The 17,304-nt window shown below is 57.0% G+C and overlaps 2 protein-coding genes across 3 annotated transcripts in view; one reads left to right on the top strand and one right to left on the bottom strand.

The window, feature by feature from the left end:
• The window catches only part of ANXA6 (annexin A6), a 35,723-nt gene extending 33,386 nt beyond the window's left edge, over nucleotides 1–2,337 (bottom strand). For both annotated transcript variants that reach the window (XM_067566422.1, XM_067566423.1), the window contains exon 1: nucleotides 2,103–2,337. The gene's annotated coding sequence lies outside the window, so the exon portion shown is untranslated. The remainder of the gene's footprint in view (nucleotides 1–2,102) is intronic.
• A 5,733-nt stretch (nucleotides 2,338–8,070) lies between these two features.
• Nucleotides 8,071–14,427, top strand: LOC137165354 (platelet-derived growth factor receptor-like protein). The gene is made up of 6 exons (XM_067566596.1): nucleotides 8,071–8,125; nucleotides 9,519–9,864; nucleotides 10,993–11,144; nucleotides 11,674–11,967; nucleotides 12,583–12,722; nucleotides 13,928–14,427. The coding sequence occupies exons 1-6, from the start codon at nucleotides 8,071–8,073 to the stop codon at nucleotides 14,138–14,140; spliced, it is 1,200 nt and encodes a 399-aa protein (XP_067422697.1). The 3' UTR covers nucleotides 14,141–14,427.
• The last annotated feature ends 2,877 nt before the right edge of the window (nucleotides 14,428–17,304 follow it).

Here is a 17,304-nt window from a genome sequence, read left to right as displayed (position 1 = left end):
GGCAGAAAGCAGGGGAACCGACGGGCTGGCCAGCAGCTGCCGCGGCTCCACGAGCGCGCGAGCCGTGCTGAAAGGGGGCGCCCGTCGTGCGAGGGTACTTGCGCAGACGGGGCCCCTCCCTGTGGCACCGGGTGCGGGAGGGGGCTGTCTGTGACTACTGCAGCACGTTACTGCTCATGGGAGCGGGGAGACGCCAAGGCTCATGCCCAATGTCATCATCCCGCCTCGCTTCCTCTGCTACGGGTCACCTACCCAGGCCTGGCTCCCGCCTGCGCACGCAGCGCCAGAGAAACGTGCCAGCCAGCCAAACTCATCCCACCGGCGTCGGATGACTCCCGACAGAAACCCCTCCCCTGAGCGCGGCGGATCCCCGCCGGGACAGCAAGCGGCTCCACAGCTTTTCCCTGGCAAAGGTCCGTAGAGGAGGCTCCTTCTCCCCAGGCAACGGCCTAGGCAAGGCCCAGCGATGACCAGACAAACAGCAAGAGCCGGTCAGCCCTCGGGACAATCACCGGGAGACGCAGACGGGCGATGAACTATTCGACGCGCCCAGCCTCCCGGGTCCTGAGGAGGGGGGATCCCCATAGGCCAATCTGGACGGCCATCTCTCCTGACAAGTGCAGCCCATTCCCCGACTGCGGAGCACCAGAAAGACAAAGGGAGTCGATGGACACAGCCCTGATGGCTGGGAGGGTGGGAATCAGGGAGGTGTAAATGCGGCCATGTTTGCAGGCTCTTGAGAAGACAAAAGGATTCGCTGCTCATTATGCTGTATCAGGGCTTAGAGGGATTTTCTAACAGCACCTAATAAATAATGTACCAGAGCAGAGAGCTTGCTGTTGTTACATCCAGGGTCTCTGGGGACTCAGTGACCCCTCCCCACGGCCTTTTAACCCTCGGTGAAGTGGCAGGATAATTGTCCGGAGTTCCCCTTCCCAAAGAGAACCCGTGAAAGCCATGGTGTGTGAGCCAGCTACAGCTCTTGTCAGCTACAGCTACTGACGGATTCACTTCCCCATTCAGCCTGGCCCACCTTTGCATGGCTTCTCTGAGCAGCCGGGGGCTTTGGTTTTTAATATATTGATCCCAGTCCTGCAGATCCCTGCCGAGATGTAGCATGGACAGAGAGACCAGGGGGAAGAAAGGGCCATGGGGTTATTTTTAAAGCTTGCAGCTCTGGGAACACACCCTGCTGGCTCTTCGCCACTATGGTACCAAGCTGCAGCATCAGGAGAGGTTTATTTCTGCTTTAGACAGAAGGTTTTTTTTTTTTTCAGAAAGTCACTCCCAGAGCAAATGTGAAACCACAGACCCCTCTTGCACCAGCCCTTTGGGGCTCTTCACGTTACAAGAAGCATCTGTAGGGCAACAATTGAAACATCAGGAGGGTTAAACAGAGATGCAGCCGCCTCCTTGGAGCGCACAGACCCGTGAATCCAATGCAGTCTGTTTTTTTAAATTCAACCTTAAGCCTTATAACAAGCGAACCCAGCTCCTCAAGGACCGGCCTGGAGCTCAAGAATCTCCCCCCGGAGTCATGAATCATTCAAAGTATACATTGTAAAATAACTATTGCAGCGGACGTTTTGTGGAACGGGAGGGCAAAATTTCCTGGGGAGCCACTTTCCCCAACCCAAATCAAGCAGGACACTGAGCTCCTGTCTTTTTCTGTCGTTTGCCCAACTGCTAGGACAAGCCAAGCCGGGCTCATCCCTGAGGCTGGGTTTTGCACCCCAGGAAAGGAGCTCAGAACACGCTCACCAGCTCCCAGCCATCACTGGTTACAGAACCGTTACCTAAAAACTCTCCCAGCGATTTCTGGGGTTTGGGGGGTTTGAATGGGGCTTGCTTGCAGTTTGGTGAGTGCTGGGAGGATTTATGGTGATTTTCATTAATAATAAATAATCATGAATTGACTCTAAAGAGAAAACAACCCTGCAACGCACCAGCACGCCAAACATTTTGCAATGCACACGGGAGGGGCTATTAATCTGCCTTTAGCCCAGTGGCCTGACAGACCCCCCCCCCAATCAGCTCTTGTGCTCTCCAGCCTCCCCTCTAACTCAGGGTCCAGCCTTTTCCCAGGGAGGGTTCAGACTTACATGTCCTGCCAAGGCCTCTTCTCCTGGAGCAGCCCTTCTTCTCAGCCTGCAGGGAGACAGCGCCAGAGCGGTGCAGAGCAGGGCTTGATATGGCAGTGTGCAGCCTGCCCCCCCCCCTTGCAATGCAGCTGTTTCCTCTCCTCCTCCAGTGGAGCAACGTCACAGGCTCCAGAGCCTTCCAATCCTGCCTGGCCCCTGGGTTTCACCCTTGTCTCCCAGGCAGGGGCAAAGACCCCCAGAGAGATCCTCAGCCGTGACACTATAGACAGACCCTGCACCAGCAAACTGGCAGCCGTCACCCTCCCTGAGGAAAGGCGACGGGGACAGAGAAATAATCCAGCCCTGCCTCCAGTGGATTTAACGTCTCGCCGCGCCAAGGGGGAACGGAGCTCAGCAACGCAGCTTATTTACACCCAGCAAAATCCAGGTCAAGAACAAGCAGAGGGATAACTTGGGTGACTCTCAAGGCTGCAGAGATACGACGCCAGCCCCCACTGGCTTTGTGTAGATACAGCGTGGTGGAAAACCCTTGTGGTTTTCACCGCGGCCATATTCCACCGCCCTCAGCCTCATGGTGTGTGTCATATGGCATGTACTGGAGATAATACTTATTGCAATTTTACAGCATGAATCTCAGACCCTGGGTGCTGTATTCTGATTAACACAAGAACATTTCACACGAGTAAGCTCTTCATAGCTAGATGAAACTGCCCGTGCCAGCACTCACCGGCGTCCACCAATGACCGTAACACAAAGATCCCCTCTGCCCCATCAGCTCACCCCTGCCCCTCATTCAGGGGCAAGGCTGCAGGAAAGTTAAATGACGAAGCGGGGCTCTGACCCGCCAAGGAGGGAAGCAAGTTTCAGGGCTTCATGGAGAATGCCCTGCCCCTTTTGAACTGGGGGAGGTCCCAGCTCAAGCACCTCTGGTGATCATTCACTGGGTGGGTGTTGCACCCCATGGGAGTGAATAAGAGGAGAGAGTAGGATAGTGGAGTGGCAGAGGGGTGCATCCTTCATCCATCTAGCAAGCGTCAGACCATATATGGCACTTTTCTCTCTCTTGTGCTCTCTGAAACGATAAAAGACCAGCCCAGTTTCTTCTCCTCTGAGTGAGAAGCAGTCTCTCAGGTCAGACACCAAGGAGGGTTTTTAGCTATTTGCAAGCACCTGAAAATTGGGCTTGATAATGGAAATACTAAAAGTCCTAACTCTAGTGTGGTCAGAGCTGTGGGGCATGCAGCTGGAACTCTGGGGCCATTAGTTTTCAGTGCATTGCACCTTTACCTTTCTAAGCCCGCTGCCTGCCTGCTGTTTTCAGTAGCTGTTGCAATCTCTGGGCAGCTGCAGGCACATAGGGAGGGGATGTGCACTCCGGGCTCTCTCTCTCCTGCAGAGTTTTACTTTGATCCTTTCTTGCTGATCTTTCCAAGCCAAGAAAAAAGCTGCTGCAGATTCAAAGTGCAGGCCTTGCTTTCTGTACCTGGAAACACCAGCAGCAGCAGCCCACTACACAGAAACGGTTGTTGCCCTTTTAGCCCAAACAGTTAGGTTGGGGCCTTGCAGGATTGTTTCTGTTAGGAGGAGAAGCTGGTGATATGAATCAGCTCTCTTCTTTGGTATCAGCTTGGTTATTTACAAAACAAAAAGGTGCACAAAGTCCTGCTTCCCTGAACACAGTAGAAAGAAACAGCAGCACGCAGTTCCCTGGCTCAGCCATGCCCGGGAAGCTGTGTGTGGCTCTGCTTCCTCCCTCTCACAGATCTTTCTGCCCCCAACTAACTAACTTGCAAAGGATGCAAACCAATTGCTCTTCCCCTGCAGCTGAAAGAGGGGCCTGGCACATGCACTTCATAAGGTCTGTGGCTGAGCAAAGCCTCACCGTGCAGTGGCCAGTAGCACCTTCCAGCAAAACCCTTTAAACTCAGGAGGGGGATAGTGCTCCTGGGCCAGGGACCCTCACCAAACAATCTCCAGCATTGCCTTGTTAGACGCTAACGTAGCTGTTGGGCTGCATGCTCTGGTGCAGGGCCTGGGTTCATGGCTGGCCTGCCTTGCTCCAAAATCAGAGCGCCGGGGGATTCAAAAGACCTGGGGAGCACCACACCCTCCACAGCTGTGTCGCGGGCAGTTACCGGTGGTAACGCAAAGGGCTGAGGCTTGGTCTACACTAGAGCGTACTTCAGTATCATCTGCATCGCTCAGGGGTGTAAATAATACACCCTCCCCTCCCCCCCCGAGTGATGTAAGTTACGCCGACCTAAGCGCTGGTGTGGACACGCTGTGTCGGCAGGAGAGCTTCTCCCACCGAGGCAGCTATGGCCTCTCGCCGGAGGTTGTGATGCCGACGGGAGAGAGCTCTTCCAGTGCAGTTGCGCCGCTGTAGCGCTGCTAGTATAGACGGGCCCTCAGAGAAGGTCCCAGGCACCAAGACACGCGTCTGGCCATGCTCCAGAGAAGGGCAGAGAAAGGATTCCTATTGAAATCACTCTGGGCCTAATTCTCATTTGTACAAAGGCCCTTTTACGCCACTCTGGCAGGGTAAAGAGGCCTGCCAGGCTTGAGGCCTCTCCACTGCCATAGTGTAAATGAGTTGGAGGTTTAGGGGCACCCAGAGCATGGGGTTGCGTCCCTGGCCATCTTGGCTAATAGCCACTGATGGACCTGTCTATGCAGAGTACAAGTCAGTGGGAGCGACGCAGCGCTGCCAAACGTTCCAGAACCACGAGTCAGGCCCCCACAATTAAGAGATTTGCTTAAAACTCATGAGACTTTTAAAAAAAAAAAAAAGGTTGGGATCTTTTTCTTTGCCTGCTGGTTTCTGAGCCTTTTGGGTGCGCTCGCTACATGTTTTCAAGCTTTTCTCTGCAATGATGGGAGCTCGAAAGTTACTTCCCCCCTCCCCCCCAAAGAACAGTGGAGATTCTCCCGCCAGCCCCCGATTCCCGCAGCAGGGGATTCAAGATAAACACCAAATATAAGGAGAGTTGGCCACACTGCATAGGAGGGGCTGGGGGAGAGAAATAAGGCACCTGGCGAGGGGGCTAGAAGGTCACGTCTGTGAACATCTCTCCACCCCACTCCATGACGCTCTCTACCCAACGTGCGTCGTCACTGAATTTTCTCTTCTGCAGCCTGTCCCTGTCCATCGCTTTCATGTGCTGGCAGCAGGGACCCCACCTGAGGGCAGGGGGGGAAGGGTGCACTTTACCAGGGCCCAGAGGCCCTGGGGGGCCCGGCCCAGGCTGCAAACCCCAGGGGTACGTGTGTGGGAGGGGGCCCGTGTCACAAATGTGTACTGGGCCTGAAAAAATGATGCTTGGGCCCTGTCTGGCAGATCTGAAAAAACATGTCCTGATTTTTTCACACTTGCTGTCTGGTCAGCGGGGCTCTGGCCGTGCCTGACACTGGCGCAGGCTCCTCAGCTGTGAGAGACACAGACACAGTGGGAGCTTTCGCGTCAACAACGCACAGAGGAGCCTGCCCCTGCACGCCCCAGCCGGAGCCCTGACTTCCTGACCCCAGGCAGAACGGCCTGCCCTGCAGCATGGCCTCTGGCCGGCCTGTGAGTCGACACTGCCACCTGCTGGCCCAGCTGCAGAAGGCATTAGACTGAAGTACCCCATAGGCCCCCCCATGGAGGCTGGGGAGGGGGCACCAGTGCAGTTCCGGGGGAGGGGAAGCAGAGGATCACTGCGGATGGGGAAAGCTGCAGGGGCAGAGAGGAACCCACTGGAGTCCACACTGCCCTCTAAGTCCTACAGAATGAGAAGCCTTCTCACGTGCCCAGGGCAACGAGCAGGGCCTCCAGCTGACCCGCTTTGTCCCAGGCACATGCCGCACAGACGCCGTGAGGAGTAAATTAAGTGATTTCAAAATGAGCAAGGCCCTTTGCTGGTGTAGGCCAGGCCATAGGCCAGGCCGAGAACAATGGTTTGATAAGTAAAATCGAAACCCTGTCTGAGACCTCCTCAGATCCGCCATCAAAGAGCGGGGAGCAGGTGGGCGACTTTTGCAAATTTCCCAACAAATGGGCTCCCTGCTCATTATTAACCCTTCCCCTGGGAGCAAACGGAGTGAAAGCTGCCCCAAGGAAACTTTCCGAGAGCCAACCCCACATCTAAAGTGGTTGTATTAAAGTGCCCCTTCTGCACGTTCCATTGCCGGGTGGTTGGACATTTAGTAAAGACCTTCCCTGCCATGCAGCCCCTATTTGCTGGTCACTTGGGATGAGTTTCATTTCAGTTCTGCTAGTAATTTCATTTCCAGAATTTGGTATTCATGAGGAAAATGGCTCTTCTCAGACATTCATGGTGCTATTTTGGCTGCCTTTCTAATAGAATCTAGCTACCCACACGCATTATTCTTTTAGGAGTCACCAAATGAAATTAATAGGTAGCAGGTTTAAAAGAAGTATTTCTTCATGCAATGCACAGTCAACCTGTGGAACTCCTTGCCAGAGGATCTTGTGAAGGCCAAGACTATAAGAGGGTTCAAAAAAGAACTAGATAAGTTCATGGATGGCTAAGTCCATCAACGGCTGTTAGTCAGGATGAGTAGGGATGCAAAACCATGCTCTGAAGTGTCTGTAGCCTCTGGTTGCCAGAAGCTGGGAATGGGTGACGGGGTGGATCACTTGATGATTATCTGTTCTATTAATTCCTTCTGGGGTGTGTGGGAAGGCGTCAGAACCCGGCCTGCCTGCCACTGTGCCAATACTGCAGTGACAGGCCGTTGCCCTAGGGGCCATGCGAGGCAGGGCTTAGGAGTCCGAGCGGCAGGAAATGCCTGGTGGCCCCTTTCTCCATAGTCCCATGGGGAAACCCCCTGCAGCTCTCCATGGAAGTTCAGAAACGGGGCTTCTGCAGCAAATAGTGTTAAAAAGTCAAACTCTGAATATTTCCTCTGCCCAGCCTGCGGGGGCCTAAATCTCCCCCAAACCACAGGGACATTGCTCACCGTGTCCTGCCCCCTTTTACGGTTCCCCAGCCCCCATGTCTCATTAATATGTGCACCCATCCTCCATATTGCTCCACACGTTGGCCCAGCATTCTGCAGAACGGTCCTACCGTAGAGAGGCCACGTGATTTGGGGAGAGGGCACCAGCCTGGGAGGTGAACATGAGTGCTGTGACCCAGTCCTGCCACTGACTCACTGAGTGTCCTTGGGCTAGTCAATTCATCCCTTTGTACCTCAGCGTCCCCATCTGTACCATAGGGATGGTGCTTTGAGACCGCTGGATGGAAAGTGCTGTATTGGAGCGAAGTATTACTTTATCCCAGGTTGCTGGCCTGCATCGTGCTGTGCTCTGTGACATGATCTTGCCCTGCAACGTTTGCCCTTCAGTACGGTGCATGAAAGATAATAGCTGGAAGGGGAAGCAAACCCCACGATTCAAACAAGAAGCTCCCCTTCACCCACACTTGCTACCCTTTGCTATCACCATCATTGGGATAGTACCCAGCGGCTTCCCTCAGGATTTGCACCCCGTTGTGCTAGGAGCTGTACAAACACCGGGGGGAGGGCTGGTCCCGTCCCCAAAGAGTTTTGCATCTAACAACCCGAACTGCCCTGTCCTCTCCAAAGCGTAACTGGACCGGGCACAGGTGGGAAATGTAGGAGGTGGAAACTGTTTTCTTTTAAGCCTGGAGTGTGACTGCTGGAACCAGGCACTGAATAGCTCCATTCACCTCTTCCGAAGGAACCTGAATGCCTTCATGGCACGTGGGGGTGAAAGGAATTTTGTTTAAAGAGGGAAAAGAGTCAAGCCTTTGATTTACTTTGAAATCTCTCCCCTTCATCTCCCGAGTCCCCCGGACTCTCTGGCCCCTCCCCTCTCTGAGAAAACGTGAGAGTGTGAAATTTCTCCAGAGCTGTGAACGTTGCAGCTGCCACAGTCCTCAGCCTCCCGCGCTCCAACCCCACCTTGGCGGCACAGCTGGGTGGTTTGTGCCTGGATTGCCCCAGCATGAACTCCAAGGCGCTGGCTGTCCTGGGCTGCAGCCTTCTCCTCCTCATCGTGGGTAAGTCTCGCTTTTCTGACTCTTTCTGTTCCTCCTACTCATTTCCCAAGCATGGACGATTCCCTCCCCTCTCCGGGTGCTCACATGGTGCTCCCTGCGTTCCTCAATGGCCTACACAAGAAATGCCTTGTTGGAGGACACGCATGGCACGAAGATGGTCCCTTATTGCCTGCAATACCAGCAGGAACTCAGGGACGCTGGCTGTACAGGGGCTTGCTTCTGCAGCTTTGGCCAGGCCGCGGTACTGGAACACCTTTGCCGATGGGGCCGCAGCCCCAATTATTTTGACTTGTGCATCATCAGGGGAAAGATCCCAGGTTTTGCTGGCTCCGTTGGTCAGTGGTAAAGGAAGCCTGACGGGCTTCCTTTCAGACATGCCCCAAGTACAGAAGCCATTCCTTCCCTGCCCAGAGAAGGAGGATACATAGAAGGGGTGCAAGCCAGCCTGATGGCTTGGCAGATACGGGAAACCCAAATCTAAGCTAGGACTCCTGATCTCTTGCTCTCTGCCAGGTGCGTGCCAGCAGTCCAGGGTTCGGGTGCAATGTGGGGATGACAGGTAGGAGGCAAAAGCCACTTGCTACACAAATGCTTCCCAGCAATCAATGAGCAGAAAGCCGGCAAAGCAGTGAGTGAACAGAGAGGCCTCTTGGCTGTTCAGCTAAGTTAATTTCACAGCACCCTTCTGTGCCAGGATCCAGAAGCAGCTTTGAGCAGGCAGACACCTAATGCTACTAGGTAAAGCCTTATCTTACAGGGCACAGGGACCCTGCCAGGCGTGTGCTTTGCACGGGAAGCAGATAAGAATTTCCTTGGTAAAGAACGTTACCGATGTTATCCGCCAGCAGTGCAGGTTTCTGCCCCTTATGGGATATGACTCTAGGACAAGATTTCCAGACCTGGCCTCTGATTTTGCACACCCTACGGATTGTGGCCAGAGGATGGGGGCAGACCCCCATTTGGAACATGCAAATGGCCTTTTGTGGATGTGAATTCAGGGAGCCAGGCACCTGGAGCCGGATCGTCAGCTGGGGCAGCTTCATCAGCGTCAATGAAACGACACTGATTTACATCCGCTGTGGAGCTGGGCCCCAGCGGAGTCGATCTGTTGTGGCAGACTGGTGCCCCCGCATTTTGTGGGTTCCGCTGCAGACACACAAATGGGGCATCGCATCCCCAGGCCCTTGGTGTGTCCGTGCCTGTGCTGTGGGTTAGGAGGCAGAATAAGCAAGCAGGTTCCCTGCCATGCCCAGGGCCTCACCTTGTCCTGGTGCTGAGCAGCCTTTGTAATTAAAGATCAGGGCAAGAACCTGCAAAGCGGCGCTGAGCCTCTGCCCCCGGGGGCCTGTGCCTGCTGCTGCTCTGATGAGAAACTCGCCTTCTCTGTCCTCAGCTGAATGTCGGGAGAAGGAAAAGCCCCCCAGAGCCACCGAGAAGAAGGTCATGAAAGAGCCCAAGCCAAACGAGCTCAAACCCCCCAGAGCAACAGCTCCAAAACTCCAACAGGCAACAGCAAAGCCGTCGAAGGCCAAACCCCGAGGGAAACCCGTGGCCCCTCCCAGCCTGGTGCACCCGCCTGCATCCATCCTGACGCGGGTGGTGGCCAGGGGACGCTTCCAGAAGGTGCTCGACTCCCTGACGCTGCCAGCCGGGGACACCCTGGAGCTGCGCTGCAAAGGGCGGGCCGTCAGGTGGAGATTCCCTGCCTACCTGGAGGATGAGGGCGAGGGGCGGCTCAGGTGCGTGTCAGTGATGTGCCAGCAGCTCTGGGAAGCTGCCCAGGCCGGTGGTATTTGTGGCGGGCCTGTGCCGTGGATGACAGGTCGTGCACTGAGCAGGGCCTGCGGGGGTGGGGTCCATTCCCCCCAGATGCCAAAGGGCGTCAAATGGCTTCACTAAACTCAGTGCAAGAGGCCTGGATTTGAGGCTGCCGGGGAGACCCTTGTTCTCAGAGAGAATGCTGGGGAGGGCATGCAGCATGCACCTTGTCCTGGCGTGGACAACCGGAGCTCGTTGAATAGGCACAGACACACAGACACACTTGGGGCTCTGTGAGATCTGCCAGGAAGCAAAGCTGGCAGGCACTCGCCAGCCATGCTCGTCCTTGCTCATGGATCTAGAGCCGAGCCGGCTGCAGCTTCCATTGCCCTGCCCACCGTTCATGCCCCCGGGCTGGGGGACAGAGCCAGGTACACAGGTGTTGGGGGCGGTACCAGGAGTCCACTGCCCATCTCTCAGCATTTGGAGCACGCTGGCCAAGTCTCTCATTATTAACCGTCCCTGGACTCCACCCCTCTGGGTGGGCAGGTAGGCCAAAGCAGGGGAGCGTGACATTCAGTGCCCACTGGGAATTGTTACTGTGACCCCGTCACACACCTTCTGTCCTTACGCACATGCAACGGGGCCCAGGCTAGCTCCGGCCTCCCCAGGCAGTCATCATGGGAGTGGAGATCAGTGGGAGTTTTCCTTCTTCAGACAGCATACAGTCCATCTGTGGAACTCCTTGCCAGGGGATGTTGAGAAGGCCAAAATTGTAATGGGGTTCAAAACAGAATGAGATCAGTTCATGGAGGATAGGTCCAGCAATGGCTACTAGCCAAGGTGGTCAGGGATGCAGCCCCATGCTCCGGATGTCCTTAGCTTCTGACTGTCAGAAGCTGGGACTGGATGACAGAGGACGGATCACTCGATGTTCTGTTCTTTCTTCCTGAAGCACCTGGCACTGGCTGCTGTCAGCAGACAGGATCCTGGGCGAGGTGGACCATTGGTCTGACCCAGTCTGGCCGTTTTTATGTTCTTATGTTCGATGCGGCGGCGCAGGGTGACTCTCTTCTGGCGTCTGAGCGGGGCCCTCTCGCCTGTTTCAGAATCAAGCACTTCGAGAGGCACAGCCAGCTGCTGGTGGTGGACGCCACGGCTGCAGACACGGGCGAGTATAGCTGCTGGGCCTTCCAGTGCGGTGACAGCGAGTGCCGGGACGGAGCGGACAGGACGGGCAGGGTTTTCATCTTCTTCACAGGTCAGCGCTTCGGCACTTGGATGGGTTTGGGGCAGGCAGGAGACTCGAGCAGGACAGCGTCGGCGTCTGCTCCTCTTCTCCAGCGGGGAGGGAAGGCCGGGCCGAGGCCTGCTGCGGGGTGGGGCGCGTTACGGAGAAGGCGGGCGCAGCGGGAGAGCCGGGAAGCTCAGAGGTGGCGCCTACGCTCTCGCTGTCTTGTCGGGCCCACAGGCCGTAACGCCAGCTGAACCGTTGGGGCTGACGGGCTCAGCCCCGGGGAGAGGGGGGGCCTCCTGCTGTCGCCGTGATTACACAGCAGCTGTGGGGGCTTTTCCCGTCCTCCTCAGCCGGGAGGTGGCGGAGGAAGGATTCGATTTCTGGCAGCCAGTAGATGGAAACGACACACATTTTCCATAAAGGGCAACTGAAGGCAATTGCCAGCCAGAAGGCAATGATTCTCCATGTGTTTCTCCCGCCGCTCCTGCCCCAGGCAGTCACAGTGCGAGGGCATGTCTCCCTCCATAACCCCACTGCCCTCCTCCCTCCCCAGACCCGCAGGAGCTGTTTGTGCCGACGGAGGATTACTACGAAGTGGTCCAGCTACGCACCAATCGCCCCACGCTCCTGCCCTGCCAGGTGACCAACCCACTGGCCCAGGTGACGCTGCACCGCGAATTCCCCCCCGAGGAGGTGGCCGTGGACGGGATCGACATCTCGTACGACACGAAGAGGGGGTTTACGATCCACCGCCCGCGGCCCTCCTACGCCGGGTCGCTCTTCTGCATGGCCAGCCTGGACGGCGTGCGGCAGATATCCACCAAGTACATGCTGATCTACATCAACTGTGAGTGGCCAACTGAGATCCCAGAGCCGGTTCTGCAGCCCCACACCGGTGTGTTCCTTTTGTTTTGAGACCTGCCGGCGTCTTCTGCATTTAACCCAGCCAGCCCCCCCGTGGCCAGCTCAGGAACGGTGCTACCTAGCCAGAAACACCCCACGCCACCAGCAGTGGGGGCAGGAATGGGGACAGAGCCTTCCACCTGTCTTCGTAAGACAGAGCATGAGGAATTAGCTCTCGAGGCCGTGTATCCACCCTGCCACTAGCTTTACGGGCACTGCTGCCTGCAGACAGGGTGCCTCAGACCTGCTCAGGCACAGCCAACCTCTCTGCCAGCTGAGCTATCAGGGCATGTTAACGAAGTGCCCCTTGTCACAGGCCCTGGTCTATAAGGACCGTACGCACGTTGACAAGACACTTAGCCACCCAGCCAGCCAAACACAGTCCATGCAGCACCGGGAGACGGTAGGTTGTTATAGATAAAGGCTCATCCTCTGGTAAGCAGAAGCAGTGACCCCATTAGCTAGAGATACTGGAACGGCTACTCCGATTAGAAAGGGAAAGGGTCTAACTCAGAGCAGTTTATGCCTGCGTCTCACCGCTTCATGCTTGCCCCTGCAGACCCTTCCTCTGCTCCCAAACCCATGGTCAGCGCCTCAGCCGCCACGGTGTGGGCCAGAGAAAACTTCAACGTGACCTGCACGGTTTTTGGAGAACCAGAAGTCGCCGTGGATTTCACCTGGGAGTATCCAGGGCAGCAGGTAGGGAAGCGAGGTGGGTGGGATGGGGGTGGTTCGCCTGAAGTCTCTCCATGACAGCAGGTTCTGAAGGGCCCAACAAGATCTGGGCCTCATCGTGCCAGGCGCTGTACATACAGAGAGTAAGAGACAGTCCTTGCCCACAAAGGCTTGTAGTCTGGACAGAGAAAGGGCAGGGGGCGAAATAAAGGCCAGTGAGGGGGAATCAGTTGCCCCATGTCAGACAGCAGGTCAGAGCCAGAAACTGCCCGGTTCTCCTGGCTCCTAGACCATGGCGCCTCACCAGATGTAAGGGCAGAGGGAGGAGAACGGCCTCATGCTGCACAGAACTTTCCTGTCGAGGGCTCCTTCTCTGCGGCTGATCGAGGGCCTTTTCCCCGTAGAGAAGAGCACAAAGGACTGACGGGACCGTTGCAGTCGCACTGTTAACTCGGCGCCCCAGGGAAAACCACACAGAACCGCACAGGAGATGAGCTGGGCCCTGCAAAATGACGGGGGGTTCCACTGAGGCAAAGGAATGAGGGGGGGAGGGAGGCGAAGGAATGGGGCAAATGCACCCGGCCCCCTTCTCTGAGCGTCACGGAGGGACTCGTTATCTTACAAAGGTGCTGAATTCTACCCAGGGGCAGCACTGGAGCAACTTGTGCATGCCAGGACTAGCGTGGCCGCTGTCCTCACCCTGAGAAACCTTCCTTCCCAGCCTGGGCCCAGGCCCGCCCCCCGGGAGGGTGTTGCACAGAGGGACGGGGGGTGCTTCCTTCGGGCTGGTCCGCTGGCGTCACGAGTGGGTGCAGCTCAGCCGGGAGCAGGCCTGTGGTTGAGCTGGACGAGGGTGGATGGACGCAGAGCTCACAGGCCAGCCCCGTGCAGGCACTGTGGGGTAATATGGGGTGGGGGCGGCGCAGGTGGCGGGGGCGGCTGTTCAGCCCAGCTCTCCTCTGCCCATCGGTGGTGCCACTGCAGGGGGGGGGGGGATACAAAGCCCCCCTAGTGCTCTGTGCATGGAACAGGGGATGTCGCGGGGGGCTGGCTACTCTGCCCCCTCTTGCTACAGCAGATTCCCCTGGCCAGGGCTATGAGCGAGGGGCCGGTGGGCATCTGACCAGTCCTTCTTGGCCTCCAGCTCTGTCCTCCCCAGAAGCTAGCCCTGCAGGGCTGCCAGGGCAAGGAGAGGTGCTCTCCAACCCCCCGCCTCACTCGCTTTTCAGGTGGGCAGGCCTCCCTACAGCCGGGAACACGCTGAGCTGGTGCGCCGCGGCGGGCAGGTGCAGCAGGAGTCGGAGAGCGTCCTCTACGTGGACGAGGCGCGCGCCGTCGATGAGGGGCTTTACACCTGCCGTGCCACCAACCTGCAGGGTACCACCAGCGTGTCCACCCGGGTCCGGGTCCTCCCAGCCACCCCGGCCCCGAGGGGGACCTAGTCTGGATAGCCAGCCCAGGCTACGGCCAGGGAGGTCACGCAGGACAGTGCATCCCCGGTTGCTATATGCAATAAAAGGACCAGAGATCGCTTTGTAATACAGGGACCAAACTTGCTTCCCTTCTCCCTCCTCCCCTTCATGTGATCTCTTTACTCATTAAAATGAGCAGCTTCTTGACAGAGGAGAGACTTTGTTTTGACCACAGGGTGCCCGGACTGGAGGAGAGAGGCTAGCCCAGCTCCATCCGGGTCTGCCCTGAGCAAGCAGAGCTCTTCCACAGGCTAGGAGATGGGAAACCAACCCCCTGTGCCACAGAGCCTTGCTGGCAGCTTGCCTTTCTGACAGTCCTGCCCCAGAGCCTGTCACCTGGTGGGGTCTCTCACCGCTTCTGCTATCCCACAGTTGAGGGCTGGTTGGCTCCAGGTTTTTGGGTCAGGCTCAGCTGTGGTTCAGGCTGGGAGACGGCCCTATCGTTTAATTGTCACCAGTGTACGGTGTGTGACCGTGTGTGTGTGGGGGGGGTGTGCAGCTGCACGGCTGCATGCAGTGTGTGTTTGTCTGCAGACACAGCTGTCCACAGGTGTGTCCGTGCACTTGTGTGTGCTCGCCTGAACGGTTGGATGGGCCTGTGTGTACATGCACACCCATGAACATGCACGTATGTGTGCAGTGCACGAGGGACTCACACATCCATCCATCCATCAGCCTGTGTGTGCAGCCCGAGCAGAGACCATCCTCCGTTTTCCTCCTTTTCCAGCAGCTGGACACTTCTATTCAAACACGCCGCTGCTCCCCCAGTCCTTTCCTGGGAAAGGCCAAGGGGAGACAGCCACGCTCTGGAAACACACCCGGCCAGGAATTCCATCGCTCTCTCTTTGTGCCTGGATCTGTAACGACCCAGGGTTTGACAGCTTGCACAGGAGGATCCCTGCCTGCAGTCCTTGCACAGAGACGGCTCCCTCGGACACCCGCGGTGTCAGTGCCTGGGTAAGAGTTGGACCTCAGGGAGGTGACGAACACGCTCTAATTTAGCAGCCCAGAGAAAGGGCCGTTGTCTGGCGGCCTCATCTTCGCCTACCTGCCTCATCTCCCTCCTAACCTAGCAGGCTGAAAAGATAGCAGCAAACTACCTCTGGGAGAGACACAGTGAGGTCTAAGTGGTCCCAGGCACGCTGGATGCATGACGGAATGGCTGGCTCCAGGGAGCCTCTGGGGCAGACACTGGCAGACACAGCCTCTGCGAAGGTTTGCTGCTCTCCTGTGGCCATGACCCACGGGAGTGCTGCTGTCCTGACGAACAGGGGCGGCCGCCTAGCGGTTTCTCTCCATGGTTGCACAGCCACAACAGCAGGCCTCTCTCAGTCCCTGCCCAGCCTCTCCTTTCCCCTGCCCCATAAGAAGCTGAGACGTCTCTCGTTAGCAGCCGGTTTCAAAATCAGTTTAGTGCTGGTGACAATTGCCTGATTGACAGCTCTGGGGAGCGACCTCCTCAGTGTTTCCATGGCGGGGGGCTAGATCTTGGGGGTAGGACAACAGCGTGGGGCTCAGAAGATCAGGGTGTGTTCCCATCTCTGCCACCGACTCCTTGGGTGCCCTTGGTGAAGTCACGCAGGTTTGTTCTGCCCCCAGTGGGGTTTATGGAGGTTGCTTCGTTTCAGGGTATGGCCGGGTTGGGGAGTAAGGGGGTGTCTCTTAAGCACACAGATAAGGGCCAGAGTTTCTAACGTGCTCAGTGGCCAGAAGCTGCCATTGCAACCCTGCTGGCAAGAGTTCAGCACCCCCTGGGCCCCCCCCCTGCTGAGTTCTTTTGAACATCCAGCTCTTAGCCGCTTTGTGCTGCAATTGCCCATCTGTAAAACAGGGATAACACCGCAGTACTCCAGCTACGGGGGTGCCAGCCGAGGGCAGGATAATTGCGCCAGTGCTCAGATGCTACAGTGAAGAGGGCCAGGTATGTAGCTAGAAAACGATCAGTGCAAACATCCCCCCCCCTGCAGTGCCTGCGTGTCTCCATCCACACAGGGAGGGGAGGAGGTGGGTAAGATGGTAGCTCGATCAGTCTTGGACTTCGCAGCAGAGACCACACACAAGGCTGGCAAATCGCAGGGGTGCTTTTTGTGGAGACCGATGCACTAGCCCCAGACCTGAAACTCCACAGTGCCTTGGGGCCCTCCGACCCCAGAGAGCATGCTGACGTAGGGTGGGAATTTCCCCAGTGCTGAGCGCAGTAGGAATACGCCTGCCCCCCCCCAACCTGTGCTCCAGAGGCAGCTGGGAGAATCCCAGCCATGAGCATCCTGTCTCGTCAAAAAACACAAGGAGGGAGAGGGGGAAATTATTGCCAGAGCTTTCTCCCTTCCTCTCCCATCGGAAAGTGAAATTTAGAAAGACTTCAGCCAACTCCGATGGGATCTCCGGGGCCGCACGTGTGACCCACCACAAGAACCCCTTTTGGTTATGGGAAAGGGCTTCTCCCGGCCCGTGACTGCACACAGCCCAGCAGCCACGCTCCACAGACCATAAGGCCTGGTACCAGAGTCTTCCCCTCTCTCCTAGTCTCAGGCAGAGTGCAGTACCTGCCACGGGCTGACTTCCCACTGAGCTCCACCATCTTTCCAGCTGGGGCCCCTTCTGGTTCCTGTGGCTTCTCCTCTTTTCTGGGCCTGGGGTTCCACGCCTCCCTGCCAAACACCCCCTCTGGGCGGGGGCAGATAACCCTCCAACCACGCCGGCAGAGGCTAAAGAACTCCTGTGCTCGCAATCAGCCCCAACCTGCTGCACCTGCATGGCTTCTTAATCCTGGGGCAGGGACCCAGCCGGGGGCAATCTAGGCCCAGCAGAGCTAGAGCTCCCAGCCCAGGCCCTCTGAGGAAAGAAGACAGGCTGCTTTGTTTGTTTGTTTTTTGCTGAAAAGCCCAGGATTAACTCTTGGCCTTTAGCCCCACGGGAAGGAGGGTGGGAGCCAGGACTTCCTGAGAGACTGCGTCCCTCCTTTGTGTGCGGGAGGGGCCTGGATCGACTTTCCTCTTTGTATGGACTGTTTTATATCCCCTGGAAGGAAGTGGACTTGGAAGGGGTGCAGCCGGAGGACGCAGGATGGCCACTGTGCAGGGAACAACACATGCGGTAAGTAGGCGCCTGTCCTTACCCCAGGGCCACCTCAA

Source organism: Emydura macquarii, unplaced genomic scaffold (assembly GCF_026122565.2).
Source record: "Emydura macquarii macquarii isolate MOO-44397 ecotype Brisbane River unplaced genomic scaffold, CSIRO-AGI_Emac_v2 contig_2768, whole genome shotgun sequence".
Lineage (NCBI taxonomy): Eukaryota > Metazoa > Chordata > Testudines > Chelidae > Emydura > Emydura macquarii.
This window is presented reverse-complemented; position numbering and strand designations above follow the sequence as displayed.

Coding starts and splice junctions, on each gene's coding strand:
- LOC137165354 (XM_067566596.1), top strand. CDS start 8,071: ATGAACTCCAAGGCGCTGGCTGTCCTGGGCTGCAGCCTTCTCCTCCTC. Junction 8,126..9,518: donor CCTTCTCCTCCTCATCGTGG/GTAAGTCTCGCT, acceptor CTCTGTCCTCAG/CTGAATGTCGGGAGAAGGAA. Junction 9,865..10,992: donor GAGGGCGAGGGGCGGCTCAG/GTGCGTGTCAGT, acceptor CGCCTGTTTCAG/AATCAAGCACTTCGAGAGGC.